Here is a 14,567-nt window from a genome sequence, read left to right on the forward strand (position 1 = left end):
GATTATTTACTCGTAACTCACAGAAGGGACGAGATCCGGTGATTTATAACGCTACTTTTGCTCCGCGGCCTCCAATTGATTCCCAGCAAGCGGTGATTATTTACGGCCTACAGCCCGCTCTGACAAACTATGCAGAGTTACAGTATGATATACAGTAGTGAGGACAGAGCTAGAGAGACTGCCTGGCCTCATGCCTGGTTTATACTCGGTTGTATGACGATGTACTGCGGCAAGCGACACCGTCATACGACGGAGTATAAATCAGGCAATAATCCTCCTGTCTGTGTAGATGACATGTGTACACACACAAGAAGTAGATGACATGTGTACACACACAAGAAGTGGCACGACTAGTTCACAGCTAAAAGAGATGTAGGCGGGTCACTGACCTTTCTATTCATTGTTTATTGGAATGTGTTTTTTTGTTGTTGCCTGAAATAGAATTCGGTGTGGTCACCATGACTTTATCCTGGCCGTATTTCAAGATTTCAAAAATAAAGTTGAATTTACTCGTTACATCTTTTCATACGTAATGAGTAGTTGTAGTAACGAGTGGTGATTATCTTAAAGGATATTAGGTCATGCACGTACAGGATGAAATATTGTTTTATTTCTATGATGGCATGCCGACACATGAGCTCAGACGCCCTGTGACTGAGACGGGGAAGGGAGCGCTCGTTTTGTTTAACGTGATATAACCTATCCCATCCACCATGCATGGCATGCCTACTAATCAAGGCTATCGGCACGGACACTCCCCTGCATAACAGCACCTCAAGGCCTCGCTGTAGGCAGGCTGCCTTGTTTTAAAGTGATTTTTATAAGTAATGCATTTGTTGATTGATTGATTCAAATGGGGTCCTCACGTACTCAATTCATGGAGACATTAAATGACAGACAGATAAACACTACTATGCAGAACATCATATAAACAGTTTAAAGGTAAGAGAAACAAAAAATATGTACAGTAAACAGTTTGAGGGGGGGGGGGCTAGGTTATGACTTTTACAGGGGCAGTTTTGAAATGCAGCCTCCTGAAGGTGTTCTTCTTTTAGGGCAGTTTTGAAAGAGAGTAGGGTTTTACACTCCATACGCAGGACGTGGAGTGAAACAAAACGAGTGCTCCTGCCCGCGTGCCGTCCTAGGAAAATGGCATACAGGACCAGCTGTGTTTGCCGCAGCCGCACGACACCGCCGCCCGACAAAGCAGTGTTGATTTTGACAGTAAATGTTGATTTAGTTTTAGTCATAGTCTTTTGAATAAAATTAGTTTTAGTCATATTCTAGTCATCTGAAAAGTTTTAGTTTTAGTCTAGTTTTAGTCGACTAAATATCATAAGATTTTAGTCGACTAAATCTACAGTTGATTTAGTCGACTAAAATGTATTTTTGGCGGTGCCTTGATGGCGTCGTAATGCCTGATTTTACACTTGGTTGCATGCTGAAAATAGCAGATCTACAAGCTCACAACTCGTCGCACTATCAATCAACACCACGACAAAGTATACGTCAGCCTTTAATCTTGCATTTCTCCTTCTGCTGTAATGATGCGTGTTATTATTGTGTTCTAGATAAAGAAGGATGCAGAGGACGAGGCGGGTCTACAGTCAGTGGTTCAATATGGACTGCTGCTGTGTGAGAGTCTCTTCGACCCTTATCAGACATGGAGGAGACGACTGGCAGGGTGAGAGACAGAGAAACACGGGGAGAGAGAGAGAACAGGAATGTGTGTGTGTTTGGCAGAGAGAGAGAGAGAGAGAGAGAGTGTATGTCTTAAAGTTTTGAGTGAGTGTGTATGTGCGTGCGTGTGGCTTTACCGTACACTCTTGAGTGGGGTGGAGATCGCTTGAAGAATGTGTGGGGGTTGGAATTATACTTGCTTTACACACGTGCGCGCAAACACGCACACACACACACACACACACACACACGCACACGCACACGCACACGCACACACGCACACACTCATGCCCACGCCCACGCTCATATTATGGTGACATACCCTCAGACTGTAATGAGGAGAGTTACACAAACCCTGCAGAAATCACAATCCATGGTCTCATTAGTGCTGAGCCTCTTGGAGCCATTGCAGGACATACTGCATTATTGATGACTCCCATAACGCCTGGGACACCAGTGGTGGAGAAAGTACTGTCAAGATTTTTGACTTAAAGGAGTAGTTTGCTCAAAAAATGACTTATTTTCTATCAATTACAGTAGCCTACTACTGTACACACCCCATGAAGGCTTGAATTCATAGAGATTTCTTTGTATTTGTTGCATTCCGGAGCCAATAATTTGATGACCAGTGAAGTCTCTATAGCAGCTACCCTGTCATGAAATTATTGGCTCGGATTGCGACAAAAACAAAATATCTCCATGAATTCAAGGCTTCATGGGGTGTGTAATTGATATATGGGTGTAAAAGTAGCAATACCACAATATATAAATACTATAAAAATACATAAGAACATTTACTTACAAGGAAAAGGCTTGTATTAAAAATGTCACTTGAATAAAATGACAAAAGTATTGTCATCAAGTAAAAGTACTAAAATTTTTCAGAATTTGTCAAATGTTCATTTAACTCTCAAAGTGTAAAAATCAACCAATACAGGTTCATCTTGACGCCTTTCTTACATGCAGAATGTTAATTTAACTCCCAAGAGTTCAGTGTACAAATGTACTCGGTGAGTTGTGGTGACCGGCAGAGATATGACTCCCACGCACGTACACGCACGCACGCACGCACGCACGCACGCACGCACGCACGCACGCACGCACGCACGCACGCACACGCACATACTCACACATTGACTTTGTGTGTATTGTATTGTGTGCGTTGTAGGGAGGAGGTGAGTCTTTTGGAGAGGAACAAGTACAAGTTCTCCCCTCTTCCCGTGGCTGAGGAGCTGCCTGCCCTCTTCAATGGTGAGTCATTCCTTTATGTTCATCTCCTCTCCTCTTCTGTCCTCTCCTCTCCTCTTTTGGACCTTACATACCAGAAGAAATCTTGCTTCCCGATCCATGCCCTTTCATGTCTTTCATACTAGCTTCTGTATTCCATGTATAAATAAAAAGCACAGAGATATCATGGACTTTAAAACAACAGGCACACAGTCAGCTGATATAAAACAGTGTCCTTTCCTCCGCTCAATACTTCTCTTTATCACAGTGTTCTTTTCTGTTACTTCTTTATCAAAAACGTAGATATCTCAGTCTGCGAAAGAAGCAGATTCTACGGAGGCCAGAGTCTAGTCAGCTGACTTTGTTTGTTTTCCCCTGATAAAGACCTAGCTAAACTTACTCGTTACTTCACACTTAATGTTAAGAAGATACCCCAAACCCTAAGTTTAGGATTATTGTTTCTGTTTTTCCTCTAAGATAGACCCTTTTGATTTCCCTGTGCCGAGTGCACAGAGGTAAATTAAACTTAAACCAAACTGGTCTATTATGAGCTAATTATTACATTATGAGCTTTTATTACATTTAGTTTATTACATTATGAGCCGTTATTACATTATGAGTTGCTACATGGTCTCTTATATAAACTATTTCCCGATATTCCTTAAAATATATATATTTTATTAGATTATGAACAATTAAATGTTACTTGGGTTCTGTGGAGTTCCAATGCAAAACAGAGGGACGAAGGTCTGAGACACTTAGCAGTACACAGGATGTGATGTAACAATACAGTACTGTTAGTCCATTTAGTTGATGTTCTTATAATGAGAAAGCAGGAAAGGCCTCAATTATTGCTCAAGGACACTTCAGCAGAGGAAGTGGCTGTTGGACTGACACCCCCTTGGCTTTTGTGGGGTCTGGGCCTTTGACCGTTAAGTCTCAAAGTGGAGTACAGGGGCCCCCCAGGGGTCCTTGAGGGGGGGTTCACTTCCCTGCAATTAAGTTTAACCACTTAACCCTATATACTGTATATCGGCGAAAAAAAATAATCAATCATCATATTTTTGAAACATTTTAACAACACAAATCTTGTATGGGGGTCCCTGACACAAAATATTTTCAGATGGGGGTCCGTGACCAAATACATTTAATTTTTTTTGACATAAAAATGTTTGAGAACCACTGCGTTAAGTTTCAGCAACTCCAAAATGAGCCGTACTTCTAGACCGTACTTCTAATTATCAGCTTTCTATCACCAGAGTCCAAATGCTTCTATTAATAGGAACCCGTTTGATTAGCATGTGCTGATCTGTAAACCACAGGGGAAATCTTTGTCTCGACTAGTTTCAGTATTTCCATGGATTAGGAAGATTACGCCATAATACTCGGCAACGAGCCTTATTTCAGAATGTTAAGCGTTTTATCTGTGCAATACCTGCCCAATCAGAAAGGCTTTTGTTGCTCTGTTCGGTATACAGTAAACCTTGATGCTGGCAGTCATATGCAGACTGTTGGTGCTGTATCCACGTGCCCTTGCACATTTATTGCCGCCCCATATCTTTAGCTAAAAACATCTTTCATACAGTGTTTAAGCTGGTATAGAGTACAGAAGTCCTGACGTCACTCGTTCATCCCCTGGTTCGTAAAGTAATTTCTCTATGGAGAATAACATTGGGTCATCTTAGAATCGTCTCATATAAGAATTGTGGTCCAAAAATAAACAAACTCTGTGATATTGTCAGGGAGGTGGCTCTGTATCGTTTATGATAGTCAGTCACTCATATTTGATACAGTCTGTTTCTGGCGAAAATTTAACTAATTCGGCGGAAGTAACGTTATCGTTTTCTCACCGTCAGTTGATGCTTCATATCCATAAGAGCCAGGGTCATTTGTTTATTTTTGGAACACAGTTCTTATTTGACGCAATATTAAAGACGTCTATGGGAATTCAGAATGGGGGTAGAAAACCGCGACCCAGGTAGGATGTGTAAATTACGTCAGACTTCGGTGCTCTATAGTCTATACTGTTCATAACTATGCTGCTGGGATATTACATACTGGGATTTTACTGGGGTATTTCTATTCTGCCATGCTGCACAATAAATAAATACAAAACTCAAAATTGTCAGTTGCGGCTGCGGGTAGCTTTTGATTTAAGGTGCTGTGGTCGTTACATCTCAGGTGCAAAAATCAACTAGAATGCTTAACTCTCTCAGTGCCAATGACATAAAAAATTATTGCGAACTGTGCCAGCATTTAATTTTTTTTAAGTAAAAAAAAGTGCTTTGGAAGCGAGATACAGCCTTTTTCAGTTATAAGTTAAAGAAAGAGTGGATGGAGCTGCAAATCTTCAGATAATGATATCTTGGGTTCTGAGAAAAAAAAAAAAAAAAAAAAAAAAAAATTTTACTCGGGATTTCTCGTTCTGGCACTGAGGGTATTAAAGGACGACTTCACCGCTTTTCAACCTATCTTCATATAATTGGTCCTCCCTAATACTCATGATAAAATGGTAAAAAAAAAATCTACTCGGTCTGTGTCTCAGAGGAAGGCTGTGGACAGGTCAGAGTCCCGTCTACCAGTGCCATCATCAATGGGGAATCCAAGCTAATAGAAACTGCAGGCTTTCTATTCCTGGAAAGTTGCAATGCAATAAAACAAGCCATTGTTCTCGTGTTAATACAAATCTAAATAAAAAATGTGAAATCTTGTTGGAAAAAAAACATCATGCCTAACGATGATGTCACTGGTAGACGGTTTCTGGACTGTCCACAGTCCTCCTATGAGACACAGGCCGAGTAGAAAAAAAATGGTACCATTTTATCATGAGTATTAGTGAGGACCAATTATATGAAGATAGGTTGAAAAGCGGTGAAGTCGTCCTTTAACAAAAAACTCGGGATAACTCGGGGCTTGGCAGTGAGAGAGTTAAAGAGTACTGTAACTAAACCCCAGAAACACATAGTTCCCAGCTGACAACTGATGTATTTGGGTATTCAGTAGTATCGCCAATTGATTCAGGTCTTGACATTTGAATGCAAAGTTGTTAGATCCTAGAGACTGTGTTATAACCACCAATGGTGACTGGCTGCCCAAACCCGTATGTCCTTTGACCTTCAGCTCTGTTGCAGCAAGCCAGTCCAGTGTGTCATCGTCTAGGGTCAATTAAGCCGCGATCACCATTCATTCGGTGGTCGGTATTTGGGGCAGCTGGTCTTCACGTGTCTCCTGCTATTGCGATTGAAATGAGCTACTAGCTGTCTGGCAGTGCCATGCAGCTGCCAGCAAGCAAACGCCAAAGGGACACGGATGTGTGATTAGGCGTGTCTTAACCACCCCTCGCCCTGCCCTGTTGAGACATTTCGCTTGACGGTCTGGGGGCATCTTTTGAATTTCCAGAGCGGTTGCAATTCACACAAAACAATGCCCTTTATTTCCGCTTTAAGAAAAGCTTATTAGCATCCGGGTGGCACAGGGGGTAAGGTTCCTGCCCACCACTGTGGAGAGACTGGGGTTTGATTCCCCCCCCGCGGTGCCTCCGGTCTGGTGGCTCTGGCTTGACTTTATGTGTATCAGAGGAGACAAGCTAGCTTATTACCAGCATGCAATGCGGGTCTATAAAGAGATGCCAGTGAGGAGCCTAGACATATTTGTCTCCGCCAGAGGTGGAGAGTATGTTTTCGTTCTTGTCCTTGCGTGTGTCCCCCCGTCTCAGCCAAGCTAACATTGGTCAAGCTTTGCGTGACACGTGACAATATTGTTGTCACCAATGCTCTGATTGGCTAGCGAGACGCATGATGACATAGAAACCTATAAATAGGTGACGCACTTCAAAAAATCATTTATATTTTTTGAAGTGAGCTTCCATCAGCCAAGCTAACATTGGTCAAGTGATCAAGTGAATCAGGAACAGTACTGGCGGAGACCTGTGCTCCGAGGAGCACATTTGTCTCAACATGTTTTTGATCATTGGCTGTCCTTTAAGCCAATGACGATACTTTCCCATACTCTGAACGGGCGGTCTAGTCCTCCAAAGCTATGGTACTAGACACGCCTCTTGCCTCTGAGGCTACTATACACGCCTGCCGTCGGTTCAAATCACCGTGACACAGAGTAATATATAGGACAAAATTTAAGTAAAGTACTTGAGTAAATGTACTTAGTTACTTTACACCTCTGCATACGCACACTGCGTAGCGTCCCTTCTGCATGCTGGTATACATGACTGAGTCATGTCTTGTTTTATATCTGTCCTCTCTTGTCTCCACAGAAAGCCTGCAGGAGAGCGAACGGATCCCAGAGATGCTCACACTGAGGCTGGTGCATCTGCAAGGGGCCGTGATCAGCGGAGGAAAGGTACTCTTCTTCCCTCTCTATCATCACAGTACGTTCTCTATACGGGGCGCTCGGGTGGTTGCAGGGCCCAGGGCCAGGGGTAAAGTCCATGTGCACCGCCGGCAGGGTCTCTAGGGGTTCGAATCCACTGCGGTGCATCCCGTTCGGCTGACCGTCTATAGGAAGCCAATTGTTGTCCCGTGTTTGTGGGAGGGAAACAAGGCAGGGAGTGTGATATCTTTCGCTAACAGGAGGAGCAGGACGGAGGTGCTGTGTTCCTCTCAGTGGGGGCTCCTCACTGGCATCTAGGCCAGTGGTTCTCAACCACTGGTCCGGGGACCACCAGTAGTCCTTGAGGGGGTACCAGGGGGTCCCCAGCTAAATTAGTTAACCCATTAAGACCTGGATCTGTGTCATTTTTAGATTTGAGCTAAAAAGCATTATTTTACACTTTGGCTATTCAAAAATAGCAGATCTACAAGCTCATAGCGCGGCACACACAACTGTGTTCAAATCTTCTGAATATATATATTTTTAAAGCAAACATTTTTACTCAAAATCTTTGCTTCTGGGGGTCCCTGGAACAAAATATTTTGATGGGGGTCCGCGGCCAAAAACATATAATTTTGGGGGTCCTTGGCATGAAAAAGATTGAGCACCACTGATATAGAAACATAGGTTTTTCAGAATACTGTTGAGATTTAGGAGACATGTAGAATCGGCTTCAGGTCTCAATGGGTTAATAGCGTCACAATCATTTTAACCACTTAGCTTTGGCTATTCAAAAATAGCAGATATGCATTCTTGTAGATCTGCTAGTTTCGAAAATTCTTGAAAATGTGTGCATATCTTTGAATATATATTTTAAAGCGAACATTTGTAACTCAAATATTAGCTTCTGGGATGGGAAAAATTCAGATGGGGGTCCGCGGTCAAATGTATATCAATTTAGGGGTCCTTGGCATGATAAAGGTTGAAAACCACTGATCTAGGCCAATAGCAGTGGCAACACAGATATGTGTGGGGAGGATTCATTGACATAAAGTCTAAATTGGGGCAAAAGAAAGAAAGAACGCATTCCTTACTTCTTCTATGTCTATCTGTGCCTCTGTGACACTGATTTAACATTTTGGACATACAACTGACAGTCTTGTGCAATTGAAATTGTAGAATGTGCCACAGTTCTTATAGGGACTACACCATGAATTAAAAAAATTATAATAATATTTAATATCATATTGTTTATGTCCCTCAAACGTTTTTCAAAAGGTTTGAGCCTAAATCAAGCCTCAGATATACTCATTCCAACTAACTTCTCTCTGGCTTATAAAGCACTTTCACCTGCAATACCACATTGTCCTGTTTGGCACGGGGCGCTATTGAGCCAGTTTGTATGCATGTTATCTCCTGGTTCTGTGTGAAAAAAGTAAAAAAAAAAAAAAAAAAAGAATTAGAAAAAAAGATTTTTTTTTTTTTTTTATTATTATTTTTTTGGTTGGAACTGAAAAACTATTCAAATTCATGGTGTAGTCCCTTTAAGATCACTCACATTACAAGCGACCAACAGTAAGTTGGGGGCTGCGGTGGCCTAAAGGTTATAGGAGCGTATTTGTGGCCGAAGGTTTCCTGGTTCGATTCCCTGTGTCAACAGAACAAATCTGGGTGGTACATCGAATGACCGACCCTCACCTCTCCCTCATCACCAGTTATAGTGCCCTTGAGCAGCCCGACCTGCTCCGGTGGAGCTGCTCAGTGGAAAACAGTATTGTGGTTGTACTGGGCAGTTCCCAGCTTTTAATGTGCGTGTGTGAATGTGAAGCACAGCGTTGCTGAAAAAGAGCATTCGTGCTCAGTCAGTGCTCACCCTGGATAAATAAAGGATTAAAAAAAGCTCCAAAGTAGCCCAAGGTCAGAATGACAGTGCTCAGAAAACATTGCTGTTATTCTAGAGGACCAGATAAGGGGAGTTTCAGTATTAGAACAGGACAAGAGCTAAGAAAATATATTTATTTAATCCACATGAACCCTAGTGTCTGTATTCTGGGCATATCACAGTAGGCGAACAGTTTCTTGGGTTTAAAATCCTCTTAACAGACCTTGTATTGAACTGTACTTCCCTGTGCTTGTCTTTGCAAACTGTTAATAAAGTATTCAATCAATCAATCAATCATGCGTTGTGTCCTCTCCACGACACAAATGTCTTCCAGAAGAACGGCCTGCTCGCCATCACCCCTCACTCCGTCAAGGACCTGTTCTCGGTTCTGCGAGCCTGGTGCTGTCGGACCTCTCCGGAGCCCAAGGACCCTGCGCTGCTACGGCTGACCTTGCAGTGCCTGACCGCAATGATCCACCTCCTGCACTCCAGCAGCCCTGTGGAGCGACAGGTGGAGATCAGGATCATACTGGACGACTTCTTCCAGCTCCTCAACTGGAACCGGCCGCCGACCCTGGGCAGCGAGGAGGCGGACACGCGGAGCTGGGAGGACAGCCTGATCGCCCTCCAGAGGCACATGCTGAGTAAGATAGAATCACCAATTTTTAGAACGGTAGTTCTCGAAAGATTTCATGTCATGGAGCCTCAAATTGATGTGATTGATGTGTATTTGGCCGCGGACCCACATCAGAAAAGGTTTTGTAGCTACTGGTTGCAAAGTCGCTATAAAGGAGAAGACACATAAGAGAAGATTTTTGTTATTAAATGTTTTTTTAATTATACATTCACAAATGTTCACGATTTTTTTAAAATTCCAAAAGGTTTTGTTTATTGACTATGTATAAAACAGGGTTAAAGTGGTACACTGATTTTGACAGATGCACTGGTTTAACCAAACAACAAAACACCAAGTGAACCAACATCTCTCCTAAACAAATAAAACGGACAAAAAGAAAGCTAAACTAAATACGTAAGGGATGATGAAGTACAGTTTTCATCGGTCCTGCAACACCCTCTCTGGTTTTATTTCCCAATAACGTATTGCTGTGACAGTTAGAATACATGTGATAGTGTTGGCAAAGCTTTCTTCATTGTCAAAGTGCATTCTCTTCCTCCATCACAGTTTCAGGCCTTTCAGCAAGCGTTGTGGTCAGGCTTATTTCCCCCGGTGTCAGATAAGTGTGAAATCTGTCAATATGTATGTGTGTGCCAGGATGAGCCAATGGTATACATAACCTTTATTTAACCAGGAAGTCACATCGAGGTAACAAACCTCTTTTACAAGTGGCCAAGACAGCACCAAAGCAGTATAGAAACTAACATTAAGAAAACAAGCAACCATTACAGAAATGTGCAACAAACCCAAACACAAACCCAAAGAAGAATTAAAAACAAAAACAAAATCGGGTTTTGGTGTAAAAGAGCTGACGAGTACAGTGCAAACTCAGGTCAAGTTTACTATAGAGGGTTTAAGTGGTTCAAATCTGGTAATGAAAAAAAGGTGTTCCAGTTAGATTTTTTGCCTCCCAACACCAAAGAACAAGCTCCTCTTGCCTGCCTGCCTTGCCTTTTTCTTTACGCATTTATGTACATAAGTGGGTATGGTACGGTAGCTTACCCAGCATAGATTTATAAGTGAAAATGTACCGTGTACATTGATGAGTACAGTGATGACGATATATTGTAATAAAATGTATAGCTGAATGGTCAAACCTACAAACAGTATCACCGTGTAGTTAAGCTGAGACATAAAAAGTCCAGCAACCAACCTTTTGCAAAAATGCCAAAACAAGACCTCAACCTATACAAGTATCCCAATGTGAATTTGAACTATTCAGAAAGGCATTCAGTGTGTTGTTTAATTAAACTGGTGTACATGTTGTGTGGTGCTTTAGCTGCTGTGCCGGAGATCCTGCAGTGTTCTGACAGGCCCGTCCTGCAGGCAGTGTTCCTCAAGAACAACTGCTTTGAACACATCCTCCGACTGATCCAGAACAGCAAGGTTAGAACCCCAGTCCACAGCGTCACACTGTAAACTTCATATAGCCATGTTCCTAAAAACTCCAGATCCATGTTTCTGAAAACTCCATTATCCATGTTCATAAAAACTCCAGATCCATGTTTCTATAAACTCCATATCCATGTTCCTAAAAACTCCAGATCCATGCTTGTTTAAACTCCATTATCCAGCTTGTTTCTGTACAGTTTGTAAAGTTTGTCTCTCCCTCTGTTCTCTTGTCCGTCTGTAGGTTGGTACAGTGTGTCTGCCTGTCTGTCTGTCTGTAGGATGTCTGTCTGCCTGTCCATCTGTAGGATGTCTGTCTGCCTGTCTGTCGATGGGTTTGTATCTCTGTCTGTTGGTCTGTGTACAGTACGTTGCTACAGTATATCTGTTTGTATGTCTCTGTCGTTCTGTAGGCTGGTATCTATGTCTGTATAACTGTCTCAGGGTATGTATCTCTGCATCTCTGTCTGTCTGTAGGTTGGTATAGTATGTCTGTCTGTGTGTGTCTATAGAATGTCTGTCCATCTGTCTAGTCTAGTATGGCATAGTGAGACGATCAGAGATCTCCACCAACTGATGCGTCTGGTAACAGCTACGTTTAATGTAGCTAAAACTGTGTGGAAACTATTCGGAAATAATAAAAAAAAAGTATCTCTGTCGGGTGGAAACTGTTTTCAGGATTCAAATTCAAAAGCAGCAACAGTAGTAGATGTACAAAGTTTCGAGCTTGTGGATCTGCTACTTTTGATGCTTTTTGTGTGATCAAGTAGGGCAGGGGTCTTCAACAGGGGGTCCGGGACCCCTAGGGGGTCCTCAGAGTTACTACAGGGGGTCCGCCAAATCTTTATGTGATATGTTTTTTTTTTTTTACCTTAACCACTTGAACTCTAGCATCCCTTTTTCTGAGGAGAGCTTTAGCGCTGCGAGGCGTTGTGAGCTTGTAGATCTGCTATTTTTGGCAAAGAGGTATAGGTGTAGAGGGGGAAAAAAGAGCAGACCAAGTAAACAAAAAAAAAGTTTACTCTGAAACACAATTTTATACAATATAGAGGGGGTCCCTGCTTCATCTCTCTCTCAGCTAGGGGGTCCTTGGCCTGAAAAGGTTGAAGACCCCTGAAGTAGGGCATTCATTTACGAAAAAACACAAAAAAAGTACATTTCTGCCAGACAGCAACGACATAACAGCGTCGCAGAACCAATGCAAAAGACTTGAGGTTCGGTCCTTCATATGGGATGGTATCGGGAATTGGTTCACATAGCAGCAGGCGTAGGTCTGCTAACGCTGGTTTTCTGGTAGGTATGTCCCCAGGTCCCCATCGGTAGGCAGAGATCTGTGATGGTCTGACTGACTACAGTACATGAGGTGTGTGTGTGTGTGTGTGTGTGTGTGTGTGTGTGTGTGTGTGTGTGTGTGTGTGTGTGTGTGTGTGTGTGTGTGTGTGTGTGTGTGTGTGTGTGTGTGTGTGTGTGTGTGTGTGTGTGTGTGTGTGTGTGTGTGTGTGTGTGTGTGTGTGTGTGTGTACTTTATTGTGTCAAGATTAAGGATTATTTATCAGATCCCATATACAGGTACACAAAAACCACAACATTTTTGGTTGACTCTTGTGTATCTGTATATGGGCTGTAACAAATTCATGCAATTTATCTATTGTTATTGTGTGTGTGGGGGTGTGTCTGCGAGCAAGTCTAGTTTATTGTTGTAGCTATTGTTGTATTGCTTATCGCTGTATGTATTGTTCATTGTTGTGTACCGTCAAGTCTTTATTTACTCTTTTTACTACTTGCCTCTGTAACACCCTATATTCCCCCCTGGGGGTTTAACAAGTGTTATCCTATCCTGCCTGGCTGTAGGTTGATATCTATATCTGTCTATGGGTTTGTCTGTCTGTCTGTCTGTCTGTCTGTCTGTCTGTCTGTCTGTCTGTCTGTCAGTGCTGTTTCTGTATAATGAGCACGTCTGCTGGCTGATATCTTCTTCCTGTGTGCGAAATGTCATAAAAAAAAACGATATTCCTGTCATGCTGACTGGCTAATGTTATGTGTGTACAGCTATCGGTACACTGCACAGCACGTATCGTCCTGCATCTGCAACGGTGAGACGCATTAAGCCTAATTTATACCTGGGTGCACGGGCAGGCTGTGTCGTGCATCGAAAATAGCCAATGTAGAAGCTCACAGCGCGGGCACAGCGTGTGACACGTTGTGAGCTGGTACATCGACTATTTTCGGTGTGAGACACGATGCACGATTTGAGTATAAATTAGGCTTAACGTCTCTGCAACTCTCAATGTTAACCATGTCTGTGTCTTTTGTGATGAATTGTGTCTGTGTGTGTGTGTGTGTGTGTGTGTGTGTGTTTGTGTCCTGTAGCTCTATAAGAGCAGCAGGAGTAGAGCGGAGCGTGAGGGTGTGTGTGACCTCACCACACGTTTACTCACTGAGTTGGAAGTGGACAAGGTACTTTCCCCCTGGAATGTCAACATAGGTCTGGTCTGGTTTGGTGTGGTGTGGTGTGGTGTTGTGTGGTTTGGTCTGTCTGTCTAGCTGTCTGTCTGCCTAGCTGTCTGTCTGCCAGCAGGAAACTCAGTCTATGCCCCTCCCTTCTCACTGCACGTCTCAGTCCTTTAAACAGGAAGCTGTACACAGGAAGCTGTCAGCACTCGATGCATCATTTGTAAACGATGCAGGTTATGAACGCCAGTTCGCTTCTTTCTCTTGAATTCTGTGGCCTGGCTGGTCTGGTTTAATCTGCCGTCTCACGCCCACTCTTAGACTCTCTGTCTCTCTCTCTCTCTCTCTCTCGCACACACACACACACACACACACACACACACACACACACACACACACACACACACACACACACACACACACACACACACACACACACACACAGAGAGTAGGTCAGATGGGTGAGCTGTGTTAATTTTCAGAGCATGTTATGATCAATCAATTGATTGTGTTCCGGCTTGGATCAATGTAACTCACATAGTATACATTAAGTTCCTACTTAGTATCACAATGAAAACTCACTTTTCAAGGTTTTAAAGAAAAAATACCATGATACATTTTTTTATGTTAATGTTATATTATATATGTTATATATATATATATATATTAAAATCTTAGTGTTTTGACAATTATTTGGGAGCCTACTTGCAATATCCACCCGTGGGCCGTGACTAGGGGTGTCACGAATTAACGATTTACTTGTGTGTTTGGCCATTGAATATTGGGACATATGAATACAAATTAAATTTCTGTTTGCCTTTTAGGCTCCGTAATAAAAAAATGAAAAATAACTTAAATATACAAAGAAATTATTGACATATTTAATCATTTTATATATGTAAAAAATCAGAAATAGCAGATCTACAAGCTTACAAC

General features: G+C 42.5%; 1 protein-coding gene across 7 annotated transcripts in view; it reads left to right on the forward strand.

Moving 5' to 3' along the window:
• Positions 1–14,567, forward strand: part of LOC308083190 (neurobeachin-like protein 2) — an 80,624-nt gene that overhangs the window by 100 nt on the left and 65,957 nt on the right. For 5 of the 7 annotated variants that reach the window (XR_013932978.1, XR_013932979.1, XR_013932980.1 and 2 more), the window contains exons 2-7: positions 1,572–1,684; positions 2,849–2,931; positions 7,178–7,263; positions 9,450–9,759; positions 11,071–11,177; positions 13,551–13,637. Coding sequence is in view for 4 of the 7 variants with exons in the window: in XM_080425398.1 (XP_080281524.1) it covers positions 1,572–1,684; positions 2,849–2,931; positions 7,178–7,263; positions 9,450–9,759; positions 11,071–11,177; positions 13,551–13,637 (786 nt within the window). In the remaining 3 variants the exon portion in view is untranslated. The remainder of the gene's footprint in view (positions 1–1,571; positions 1,685–2,848; positions 2,932–7,177; positions 7,264–9,449; positions 9,760–11,070; positions 11,178–13,550; positions 13,638–14,567) is intronic. The other 2 variants (XM_080425399.1, XM_080425401.1) reach the window with 2 other exon arrangements.

The sequence above is a fragment of the Gymnoscopelus braueri genome, assembly GCF_963280865.1.
Source record: "Gymnoscopelus braueri genome assembly, chromosome: 4".
NCBI lineage: Eukaryota > Metazoa > Chordata > Actinopteri > Myctophiformes > Myctophidae > Gymnoscopelus > Gymnoscopelus braueri.